Genomic DNA, 13742 nt, shown 5'->3' on the forward strand with positions numbered 1-13742 from the left:
TGTGCGTGTGCTCATGGAGATACACCAAACTTTAGAACAGGATATAAAGTTCATTGAAGTTAGATTACAACATTTGGCATCATTTCATTCTTGTCAAAAGCAGCAGTATAACGAGCTCCCGCTAATTATCCCCGGCAGTTTGTTCAGGTTCAAAGGACATTTATCACTCCTGGAGATAAAAGCAGGAGCAGATAATAAAATGATTCTCAATGGTGGAACTCCTGCAAGGTTTGGTGAATCCTACGGATGATGTCAGGTTGTAATAGCTTGCTGTCATTTCTGCCATCTGTTGTCAGAGTTGACCTAAAACTGAGGTTAAAACTACAAATAGTCGTCAGCTGACAGGAGTTGTGACGTGTGAACAGTAAATGGGAGAAAGAATATCATAAGGCTACAACACTCGAGGGACATCTCATTAGCACTCACATTAATACAACTACACCTATCATATCACTCTATAGAGCCACTGCAGAAGCACCCACATGTCTCTGAAGTAGGGATTAATATTTTCCCTGAGAATGTGATGTCTTAAATTTTTTTTCAACATCAGCTAAGCCCAGGTCCTTTCAGACAACACTAAATGGGACATGCTGCATTAATCTGTTCCCAATCTGATAATTTATAGGGCAAATGAACACAATGTATGTACATCTCACACGGCACACAGACTGTGTCTGTGCCCTTTTACATAGAGACTGTGCGTAAAAATGGCACAGCTCTGGTAGCAATCCCCTCCCCCGGCTATCGGGTATAGGTCTTTGGCCGGTTAACCATCTGGCTCTGCCGTCTACCAACTCTTTCCCATCAACAACTTTGTTGAGATGAAGAAAGACCTAGAACATGGCGAGACCTAAACATTTATACCTGAGGAGCAACCCTTTCACATGCCTTTGTCTGTTGAAGTGGTCTGCCCACTCCAGGCCGTGCTTTCACACCCCTTTGTCTATTGCAGGTATCGGTAGGTATCAAGTTAAGTCTAGATATCCTAATTCGAATACACAAAAGGACCTGGTATCTTGTGTTAAGAAAGGGGTGTTGGGCAACTGTAGCTCTGAGAAATTGAAGAAATTGTAATTTACCATTACTCTCTGCTGCCTCAAAATCGCAATGCACCAACAATGTACCCGGCCACACCTCTTTTTAAGATCAACACACCCAGGGGCACAGTGGCGAGTGCAGGTGCAGTTGCTACTCCTGCATGACAGGGGCACTGTAAAATAGAGCCCTCGGATTGTAGTTTGCATCAAGCATCCTGGGTGAAATTCCAGTCTGCTGCACTGCTAATTATTGTCTGTGATTTGTCTTCTGAGAAGCATACCCGTATTAAAGTGATATTTTACAGATCTCCATTATGTAAACTCACAAAATTCATCAAAGTAAGTAATTTGACGTTCTGTTAAAAGAAGTCTATTCTGTGGCTCCTCAGATTCTATAAGAGTGACAGAGGGCGGCAAGAGCAATGATCACACAAAGTTATTTTAACATTTTGCCGTCTTTATACACAAACACACAGTAGGTCTTTATGTATTGACACGGTCAACGAATGTGAATAATGGCTTAAGTTTGGATGTATGGACTTTTTAAATGGCATGTGCTCAAGTCACTTCATGTATAAAAACATAATTCTTATCTCATCTCTTATCGTATTCTGCAACTGTGGTTGAATTTGCACACACATGCACGTCACCATGTTTAAATTTGTTAATGTCTCTGTGTTTGTGTGTGTGTCTGCCTGTCTGTGTGTGTGTGTGTGTGGATGTGCATGTGTTGATACTACTGTAGGAAGCTGGCAAAGAAGCAGAAGGAGACTGCCAGCAGCTCCACTCAGCAGAGGGAGATGGGTCCGGTCACAACAGCTGATAAGAGCACCACTAAAGTCAGCACCCTGCACAAAGACGACCCCTTCTCCACCTCAAGCCAGGACCTCAACGGATTCAGTAAGTAGAAATGGTCTGAGGCTCTGGCGTCAGTCGCATCCTCAATCTGCCCACTGCAGCTGCCACCACCCTGGAATGTTCATCAGAGACTTTACTTTCAGAAACTAAGATTACAGTATAACAGCCAGGGTAAAGTAACAGCAAGTGTTGTACTGTGGGTGAAAAAAGAATAATTCAAATAGTTTTGTCTCAAGTTAACTTTCTTTTGCCCTTGTTTCTACTTATATATATATATATATATATATATATATATATATATATATATATATATATATATATATATATATATGCATATGCTATTTGTCTGTGCCATTTATCATTTTTGTCAGATTCATTTATTCAAATAGTGGACATCTTATTTCATAGTAAAACTCTCCATATGTCCCCATCCTCCAGTATCAGCAGAGTTGTGCTGTTTCACTAACCCCCATCTCACTTTGTGCTGTTGTAATCATTTTCAACTCCTGTTCCTTCATTCCTTCTTCCTCTGTGACGCCTCTTGCACATGCAAGTGCATGAATGCAAATTGCGTTTTTGCATCTGTGTCTTTAACTGTTATCTCATGAAAGTCACCGTGCCCACATGTACGTGACTCTGTGGGTTCAAATTCCCATCTCCTTGTAAAAGTGTGTGTGTGTGTGTGTGTGTGTGTGTGTCCAGGGTAATTAAACAGGGTATCTCAGAAGGGCATTTTTCTCTTGAAAATGTCAGCTTGGCCTTTTGGGAGTGCTTCGCTGTTGAAAGCCAGGGGTGCTGGAGAGGGACTAAGTAGCAAGCTAATGTCGGCCATAATTGCTACACTCTTCCCTTAACTGTCCACTCTGCGATTCTGACGCACAATAATGTTTTTGCATTGGTAGCACTTAGGACAGATCCGTTTTATCTGAACCCTGAGTGTTCAATAAAGCTGTGATATTTCAAACTTTGAAAATGCCTTTGCTTTCAAATAGATTTGGCCACTTTGTTTTGTGACCCACAGTATATAAAATTCGATGCATTTCTTCTTGACCTTGGATGTCAGACAAAACTTTATTTGCAATATATTGCAATATATTATATTGCAAAATACTGAGTATTTGCAAAATTGTATATTGCAATATACTTTTTTAATTCACAAATAAGTTCCCCCCCCAACTCTAATACTTACACTGTAGCTGAGACCATTTATAAGAGAAAAGCATTCTTCTTTTTCTTTCAAGGCAATGTTGACAGACTTTGCATTTTGCCAAACGTAGAGTTTGGGCATCAAAATGTCTCTCTAACTTCGAGAATGTGTGAAATAGGTGTCAGACTCTTGTTTTTTTGTTTTTTTTTGTCAACTGATCAAAGTCAGTGCAATGTACTAGTCTCTCCATCACACTTGATATAGTTGCATCCCATTACATGGCCATTTCACGAAGGAAAAGGAGCAATGCACACACAAACGTGAACACCATCACTGATAGAGGCTTAGTCCTGATGCTGACACAAGGCGAGGGACCCAGTAATATCTGTGTTATTGCATTGTCTTCACAGGACATTGCCGCCAAAGCAGGTTTCTTTTAGTATGCGGGTGCATTCCTCACTGTATTAAAGTTGAGCCTCTTTTTGCAGGACATTACAAGCTGCATACAGTGTCGGTACGCATGAAACGAGACGGATTCGATCACAGAAGACTAGAAAGCATGTTGTCTTTGGGGGGTATTGGAGGAGGAGGGCAGAGGGCCAAGATCAGATGAGGGAAGGTGGAAATAGAGGACAAAAAAAGTCATGTGACGATAAAACTTGTCGCAAAACAACAAGAATAATATGAGTATTTTAAGGAATTAAAACATCAGTCTGGCTCTATGAGGCTCCACTCTTTTCTATCTTTGAAAAAGAACAGTCAGTTTCATTTAAGAATTTCATACTATACATATTTCATTGACACGTGCACCTATCTTGATAAAATCCAGATATAACCAGCACTGGTCTTACTCCGCTCCAGAAGCTAACGTACTGGTAGTCATCTTTGACAATTCTAAAAGTGAGTAGAAGGAAAGGATCTCTCGTAAAAATTATGAGGTAAAAATAAAACCACTGTCATGATGATGATGAAAATACTTAATTGTGCCTAGTCATCTCGAGCATTCATTCATGTGCTCGATATGACTTATGACGTTCCGATATCTGATGACTCTTCCATCCTACCACTTAAATTGTGACAGGGCGAAAGATGCCTAAATTCAGGTTCACTTCAGTGGCCGTCGTCAAGGGAAAAGATAATAATAGTAATAATGTCATGGCGTAAGTGACTGCCTCCACTCTCCACTTAGTGTTTTACATTAAGTAGTGACAATTTGCAGGACAGCAGTCATGAATGGTTTTGAAATGTATCTCACACCACCAATCCCTACATGTTAGTACATGGATTATTGGTAATACATTGATTTTTGTTTGGTAAGAAGATACCATTGGTACAATAAATGGACTATACTGTAAAGCCCAACAAGTTACCAGAACTCGGACGTTTTAAGTTTTGTCGGTCCTGTTGTGGAAATTTTCTACAAGGTTTTTTTTTTCTTTGCAAAGCAAAGGTCAAACTTCACAGGAGTGATCCTAGCTGGAGAAAGACCCAGAGCATAGTGAGCCCAAAACATTTATACCTAAGCAACTCCCCATTTCACATTCCTCCAATAGACAAAGGAGTCTGCCTTTTCAGGCCGTGATTTCACACTTCTTTGTCAACTGTAGGTGTAGGGGAGCCGACTCCCTGTGGATGTTGTAGGAAGGTGCGAGTTGGGTCGAGACATCCTAATTTGAATTTGATTTGAGGACTAATTTGAGGACCTGGTATTTTGTGTTAGAAAAGAGGTGTTGGGTAGTTGTAGCTCTGAGACAAAGACATTTACTGTTACAGTTCCCTTTATTGTTTTCAGTTCATGAACTTACAAACCAATCTTTTTCAGATAAATATTTGGATAGTGTATTATCAGTATGTGTTTTTGATTAAAATACTGTATAAAGGAAAAGCAGTTGTTTAAACTTTAAAAAGTTCATAACTACATTGTCAGATAATTGTAAGTTGGTTGAACTTGAAGTTGAAGCGATCGCGTTATGATCTCAAACAAGAACTGGAAAGTTCAACCAATTAACAATTGTCTGAATATGTGGTTATAAACGTGCGTTACTTCACAGTGTGCAGGGCAAAAAAAAGACCAGAGCGAAATGGTGAAAGGAAACTGGAGTTGAGGTAGCGAGACAAGAAGAGGGGAGACATATCATGTCATCTGCTCAGTGAGTATGAAGGGAGGTGGAAGGAGAGCTCTTTTTAAGTGAGAGATTTTCCACTAATGGCCACCGGCTTGGACCTTTGCTACTCTGAAGTACATAAAACATGCACACTTAAAAAAAAAAATCACTATGCATGAGTACTAAATTGTGGCTGAAAGTCCAGAGATGAATGACAGTCATTTTTTTAGTGAACACACACATAAAGAAACACACCAGCTTGCTGCAGGTCCTATACTGTAGATTAATGTGTAGGCTAGCTGTGATATCTGTTGTGGATTATTTAACAGGCTTAGCCAGCATATAATACATCACAGTCAGTCTCACAGCAATCACTCTAGGTTTTATCTTATTGGTTGTGTGTGGGTGGGTGTGTGTGTGTGTGTGTGTGTGTGTCTTACATATCATTTATTTATAGACTCCAAGCAGACTGTGTGTGTATGTGAGAGATAGAGTGTATCTGCAGGGACATAGAAGCCATCAGTCACTGTTAAAGAAAGTAAACCCGGGTGGTGAATCACATTCATACACAATGATATATATATATATATATATATATATATATATATATATATATATATATATCTGCTCAGCTTTACTGTTACTGCGCTATACGTTTACTATTTTGTTAGGTTGACCTTATTTCCACAGTGGCCATTTTACAATCTGATCAGACACTGTGATGGGCTTGGGTGTAGCAGGAGAGTTTACTAGTTTACTAAACATAGCTTCAGCCTTAAGGTCGTTTGCAAAAGCACTGCAAACGAAATTGGAGAAAGCAGCTCAGAGCAAAAGTCGGTGAAAACTATTTTGAAGCTCGATTTACACGCAGCATCCCACTGGAGCTCCATTGCAACCCCCTGCACACGTGTCGTAATCGTTTTATAGTTCATTCTATAGTCTAGTCCGATGTGAACGCTGCGCTGACGCACAATATTAATAAATGTCAATAATTGCTCACATCATTTTTGCCATTTAAAAGAGATCATCTGCAGTGTTCTGTCATTTTGAAGCAACTTATTTCCACAAAGCCAATGTAGTTCCTTGACCTCAATAAGTCATTCTTGGCAGATGACACCATGTTCTGTACATGAATCTCTGCATAAAAGGCAGACACAGTCCAGACTGTCTTTGTCTGTGGTTTCCTTGATGGTGAAAACTAGCACGTCATGCTCTTTTAACCTTCTCAAAAGACTCGCCTCCTCTCCTAACACCACTAGTACACCACTTGCCCTGTGGTGTGGAAAAAACACCACTGTATATAAATACAAAAACATGCCTGACTTATCTTTTATTTGGTCTCCTTCTTTATCTAGTCTCCTGCACTTTGTCCCATTGAACACACTTAGCTCAATACTGACTTCACACTTTCCCACTGTACTGAAGCGTCTCATAAATGTACAGTTCTCTAATTTCTTTATCATGCTATTTTACCCATAATTGGTCCATTCCACTTCCACTTCTACTGTAAACGTAGTCACTGATGCGATTTGAACGCATTCTCGTGGAGAAATAGACAATTTAATCCTTCAAACTTCAGTAACGGTAGCAGTGACGATGCTGTTAGTGTCGCTGGATATTTATTTGTCGATCTACGTTAGTGTTGTCATCGTTTACTGTGTCCTATGATGGTGTTTTTTTAAAGATGAGGTCATTGACCTTTCCTTCTTTCCCCTGTCCTTCTGTTTCCCCCCCTTGTCCTTTCATTGTCTTTCTGTTTCCGACTGTTTCCCACATTTTTGTTTTATATTCTCTCATTACCTGATCTCAATCTTTTCCTTTCATTATTCTATTTTTCTCTCCCCGTTACTTTTCTCCTCTGTCCTGTCATTCCCCTCATTATTTCCACGTCTTTTCATCCTTTTATCCATTTTTTTCCCCCAACATCTCTTTGCACCTGTCTCCTCTGCAGCCTCCCCCTCTACCTGTTCCTTCTCCATGCAGGGAAGCAAGACACTGCAGAGCAAGTCCCTGCTGAACTCCTATTACTCAGGTATGCACTGATACGCACACATGGATGTGTGAAATATTATTGCAAATACAAACTGTCTATTTGTTTTGTTTTTGAGTGATTCTGTGTTTTAACTGAGAATCTTTTTGGAAAACAGGTAACGATACAAGCAGATAGCATAATACTTAGATCATTTTCATGCTAACATGTAAATGATCCTCCGTTCTTCACCTTGTTTTCTAAGTCTGTTCTTCTTTAATCTCTATACAAATGTAGGGTCACATTTTACTTTAGGTTGTATTCACACCCACAGTAGTTGTCACGCTGCCATGTGTCATGTTTGTGTCATGATTTGTGTGCAGTGTCCAAAGAGCCAGTACCAGCGACAACCTCTATAGGTGAGTAAAACTTTTAAAGTATTTGAATTTGTGTGTGTCTGATATGAGAGACAACCAATTTCCTCATAGACAGGATGACATATCAAAACCATTTTGTTGGCCACATTGACCAGTCCCTTTCAAAGAAGATGGCCCCTATGTGTGTTTTTACGTCACAATAAGAAGCTGCTCACTCATCATTTTCCCACCACACCTCCTCTCATTTTTTATTGTTTTACTTTTTTTTTTTTTTAGCCAGGAGGGTCCCATTGAGATACAATGTCTCTTCTTCCAGGGAGTCCTGGTCAAGATAGCAGCACAAATAGTTATGGAGACAGTCCATAAAACACCATCATCCAACATCTCATGTTTATCCTCCCATCTCCCTTCGCATCATCCCCCTGCTCCCTTCTCTCCCAAATTGTCTATTTTGTTCTTCTCTTGAGCAATCATCCTGTTTTCTGTGTACACGCCATTACTCAGTCCTCTTTTCCAGATTTTGAAAAATCTAATTATATCTTTGCCCAAAACATATTGTTAACTAGCTGCATGTTTATCGACTGACCAATGAGAAGATGATGAATGGACGGGAAACATTCCCGCTTTTTCTAATTAGCTGCAATCTATACAAGTTCCCACACAGATTTTTGTGCCATTTGCCGACTGCACATTAAGGAATGATGAAGCAGAATGCAAAGAAAAACGCTTGAGTGATTTGTATGATGGCACAGTTTTTCCAGTCATACATCTTTGCAGACTGACATTCGAGTTTTGCTAAACCATCTGTCCTACCTATATTTAGACAGAAAGACAAGAGATGTAAAACTAGTGCAAAACAAAGTTTGATTTTCCAAAAAAAATTGTTCAAAAAACTGACTATATACAGTGGAACGTGATGATACGTACAGATAAAGCAGTGAATGTGCCATTAATTGAAGAACTAAGAATTATTGTAGATCTATTTATCATTTTAATCTATCTCTCAACTTCTTTTCCATTTATAATCTAACTCACCCTTTGTTCTGTATGTCCATTATGTTGTCTCTTAAGTTTTCCACCCACTAAGGCAACACCTTCCTTCTCTACTTCACTGAAGTCATCTCTCCATTCACCCTTCTTCCATTAGTCATTTTCTTATTTTTCTTCGTATGGATTTATTTGTCATCCATGTCTCCATATTTCACCAAACATCTTCCTTGCATTGTCTAACGTATTCAACTCCATTCTTTTCTACATCCATCTTTTCTTCACTAATTAAACTTTCACATCCATCCATCAAGTTGTAAATACAGCACATTACTCCCTCTCTCTAAATCTCAAGTGTGTTATCGACTGATACAGCACAAATCTGGATGAGGGACCTACAAATAACCACCACCACCATCGTCATCATCATTATTCAAGGCCAAGGAAAAGGGGTAATGATTGCTAAATGAAATTAAGGAAACGAGTGGTGAAAGGAGGGACAAAAAAGCTTCTTAAAGGTTTAGTGTGAAGAATTTGGTGGCTCAGTCAAGAAAAATGGAAAATAATATTCACAATTAAAATATTGCACAACATTTCTGTATATTCCGTACAAACAAAATATGACTGAATAGCAACAGTCGCAGAGCCTGGTCCCCAGTTAACTGAGCACACCAGAATGTGTGTGTAGTAGTGCATTAGGATGAGAGGACAAAGCCAGAAGAGCTATTTTAATCACTTTACAGGAACCTCAAAGTGCTGATTTTTCATGCTATACATGATTTTTTATTATTTGTATCACACTGTGTTATTTTTAATTTAACGTTACACTACATCAGATCGTTAACAAGGTTAGAAAAACACGAAACAATCATTGGTTCCTACTTCCTGCATGGTCTTCATTTATTTTTGATTTTGATTAAGTACATTAGGTTGATCATTTTGTCTGAAGTGGCCTTTAGTGTAGTGTAGTGTAGCTGTATTTCATCATCCACTAAATGGATTAAAAAAACATTTTACTTTTCAAAGTTAGCAACGAAACCCTACAGGCTCTTTAAAATGGATAGTGGTACCAGTGAAGACTGTTTTTTTTTTTTTTTTTTTTTTAATAGCTTGAAGAGCTAGGAGAGAAATGAGAGAGAGGGGGAGAAGGAAGTTATTAAGACGACAGTGAAAGAGATACATATTGAGGGATCAAAGACAGGAAGGGGAAGCTTGGATAAATCCAGTATGTGATCAAGCAAAAGTTAAGCTATGTAGCTGTGTGTGTCTATTTTACAAAAATATGGATAAAGAGAACATCAAAAAGTTGAAAAATAGCTAAATATGCGCAGAGGTGTATATGTCTATATATATATACAGTATATGTATGCATTAGCCCTGCTAAGGGTTTACGTTGATGCAGTGCACTATAAATCCATTGGATCAGTAGAAAGCCACTGCAACATTGCATACTTTTTATGTGCAAACCCATTTATTTGTTTCAAAACAAATCCATTTTGCCAACACTGATGTAGGTTAAACACTGTTCTGTTGGCTCACAAAGCAAGTGTCAGATTTATTTTCCTTTGCCAAGAAAAGCCCTTCACTGTTCTTCGCACAGGAGTTCTGTTTCGGCATGCATTTTTTGTGGTTAATTAAGTTCACTCACTGTCACAAAGGTATAGTCATACACACAAAATGAGGCATCAAGGCTTCAAAAAAGCAAAACTCTGTAATTAACTGAGCGCCTTCCTCTTTGCTTTGTCAAGAGCATCTAAAACCAACCAAATACTGGATAACAAATTCAAGAAACTCATCATTCTAACACCGTAAAAAATCCCTGTTCATAAAACTAAACCTGTCTCATAGGGATGTGACATCTTACCTTTTTTTTTTTGATGATGATGATGGTGGTGATGATGATGCACTGAAAACACTTAAGCACCAAATGTGCTTCTGCACAGTTGAAGTGGAGGACAGTCCAGAGTGAAAGCTCATAATTTCTATCCACAGCTCTGGTTGTACTGGAAGTAGTTTTTGCTCAGCATACACTGAGGGGCAATTATTTTTCCCAGGCCAGTATTAGGCTGCATGTAAGGTGATTATGGTTAATGGTAGTCATTTTGTTTAGCCATGAAGTGGCAGTGCTGCGTAATTGACGGTAAGGGCAGGGTTGAAAGATAGTCATTTTTAACCTTTATGTGTTCGGGGATGATTGAGCCATACTGTGATTTTTTTTTTACAACTGCAGCTTGACAACCCGCTTACAAAGCTTATATTCACTACTCTCCTCTTACTCATGCTTCCTTTGACAAGTCGTCCTATTGATTGTCACATTTTTACAATGTGTCTTTTCCCTTTGATAGTTTTTTTTTTTTTTAAAAACATAAATCAAAAGTATAGAGTTCACAATACTGTCCAAATTCCCAATTAAAACCATTACAACTACACAGTGTAGACAAAAGCAACAAATGTAAAAATAAGAAATATTGTGAAATGGACATGTCAGGGTCAGAAAAGTGGAGACGAAGATCAGGAGGCGACTCCAAGCCCTAACCACCAACATGTTGTGTTTGCAACAGATATAGACTCTTGGACTCATGGTAACAATGCACGAGTCCTGTAAAGACTAGTAGAAATGCCATGCCACTTCAAGTACAAATGCTGAATCCTGGTTATTATAAATGATTTATGGAAATAGGCCCAGTTCTGGATAGCCTGAAGTCTGAAGTCCAGCATATTCTGCTTTTCTTTATCCTCCACCATGTGACTGCTCTGTCTTTCCCCACTCTTTTGAATATGGACCTTTGTTTTGTCCTTTTCTTTGTTTACAACTGTCCTCTACTGAAATTTTCCCAATTTCATTTTTTTTTTTTTTTTTTGAATCAGAAAAGCTGAAAAATCTCCACGTAATTAAGTGTATTTATTTTTGTCTTAGAACTTGACTGGATAATTTTTTTTTTCTGCCTTGTTCCTTCCATGTCTTTATTATCTCTTTATTTGTTTTTACTCCTTCATTAAATCTGTTCTTCTGTCCACTTGCTTTAAGCTCCACCCTGCCTTTGTTCTTGATGTGTTTTTTTTTCTCTCTTGATCGTCCCATCTGTTTTCATCTTTTAAAACGCCCTGGTCTCATGTTGAGAAGAGAAACACCTTCTGCCTGAAGGTGTGAAATCATGCACACAGCATGCTCTCATTCATAAAGCTGAATAAAACACGACAACAAATGTTCAAAACATTGGCTGTAGGTGGATGAAATACACTGTGAATTTAAAATGGAAAGCGTGAGTCAAATTGTGAAAAATCCCTGCAAATCTGATGTGGTTACATCAGACAGTGATTTTGTAAATCAGTGCTTTTCTTACGCCACATGCAGCCTCTGTTGGGTTCAAGGATTGTCAAACTTCTTTTTAATTTTCCTCTCTTTTTGGATTTCAATCAACATTTCTCTCATTCCCTGGCTTCCCTTGCTCAGCCCCCCCCCCCCTCCTCTTTACAACAACTCAGCCGTACTTGTATCCGCAATCTTTTATGCTCACTGTTCCACAGGCTCTAATGTGTTTCAAATATCAGGGCAATTTTTCATCCATACCGATGAGAATTCCACTGGCCTGCATGGCTCTGCGGCACTGGGCCTAAAATTAAGTTGAACTTGACCTTGTGCTTCAGAGAAACACGGGGAAAAAAAGAGAGATGAACTTACCAGCTACAACTTTTAATCATTTTTGTATAGGTTCCCTGCAACTATTTCTGTCTTTGGACAGTGTGTTAGTGGATGCAGAACAGTAACAGCAGAACTTGTTACCTTAATTTCCTCATGTTAGACTATGTGGTGTTCATCACCCCTTCATGTGACGGGCAAACCCTGTGGCTGCTCCTCTGACATTCGCTGTTGTCTGATGTGTCAATGGATATTGACGCTCAAATATGTACCACATCGCAGAAGATGTTGTTAATGATTGGGGAGTTTTACATTTTGAAGTATATCGTTGGAGTATACAGACATCGTTTAAAATCATGTTACGCATGAAATGATTCTTACACACTTACAGAGTTGACTAGTAGAATACATGAAATAGGAAGCTCAAACATGCCTTAGAACACAGAGCATTTTGGCTGCTTTTTTCCATTACTATGTTATGTTGACAGTAAATGCAGAGGGTTTAAGAATGTGCAATATAGAGTCTCTTATATCCTGTTTTTAAACACAGCCTCGGCAAAATTGACCAACTATAGAAACATATTGAGCCCCCGAAGTGACATTGGACATTGGAAACTTGCGACCTCGACTTTGAAACTCGAGATTTCATTTTTTCTTTTTTTTTCTTTTTTCGTCATTTTTTAATTTTTCACTTCAGGGGCTCCATAGAAACACACCTGAGCAAAAAGTAGTCCAAATGGGATTTAATTTGTTAAATCTGGAACTACATCACTTTATATCACTACTAAAAATGTGTTAGCAAATCAATCATATCTTTGTCTCAACAACACATAAGTATATGACTAAAAAACATTTTTTTTTTGCGACAGAATGTCGCTGCGGCAAATTCCCATGGGTACACTAAGGGTTAAGATTGGCCCAAACCCTAAAACTGCCTTCTTAATAATAGACCTGATTACAAACACTGTCTGTGATATGTGTGTGTGAACCACATGTTTAAAAGTGTTGTTAAAGAAAGACTGTTGTCCCAGTGGCATAGAAGGTCAGGTAAACTGAAGTCCACTAATTGTGTACAGAGTTTGCGCAGTGATACTGTGCTGTCATGAGTCAAAGTCATCCATAACTATAGAGTATTTAATAAAGTCACAGCGTAGGAGGAGGTTCACTTTATATAGCACACTGCCAAGCATGAAGGACTGCACTAACTGACACGCACCGATGGTGTAAATGGACCTTCATATATATACAATATGTGTGCGCACGCTCGAAAAAACTTGCGCGCGAGTTCTAAAACAATCACTCTCTCACTGTCAACCGCCCTAGATGCGCACACTCAGCACTCTCCATAGGTCCGTTTCATACACACACACACACACACACACACACACACACACACACACACACACACACACACACACACACACACACACACACACACACACACACACACACACACACACACATACACACTTACACACAAAGCCATGTGACTGTTGGGGGTCAATAAATCTCTCCATTAGCATTGAGATGTCTTCATCATAGTCACTGTTGTGGAGCTGCAGCTACGACTCCATTTCATGCCTGGCTTAATGCATATTTGACCTTGGTGAGCTTAACAGATC

General features: G+C 39.0%; 1 protein-coding gene across 1 annotated transcript in view; it reads left to right on the forward strand.

Moving 5' to 3' along the window:
- Positions 1-13742, forward strand: part of ptprt (protein tyrosine phosphatase receptor type T) — a gene marked incomplete at its 3' end in the record, with an annotated part of 242868 nt that overhangs the window by 178779 nt on the left and 50347 nt on the right. The window contains exons 18-20 of the mRNA XM_083892431.1: positions 1783-1937; positions 7099-7179; positions 7500-7535. Coding sequence (XP_083748557.1) covers positions 1783-1937; positions 7099-7179; positions 7500-7535 — 272 coding nt within the window. The remainder of the gene's footprint in view (positions 1-1782; positions 1938-7098; positions 7180-7499; positions 7536-13742) is intronic.

The sequence above is a fragment of the Microchirus variegatus genome (assembly GCF_963457635.1).
Source record: "Microchirus variegatus genome assembly, chromosome: 7".
NCBI lineage: Eukaryota > Metazoa > Chordata > Actinopteri > Pleuronectiformes > Soleidae > Microchirus > Microchirus variegatus.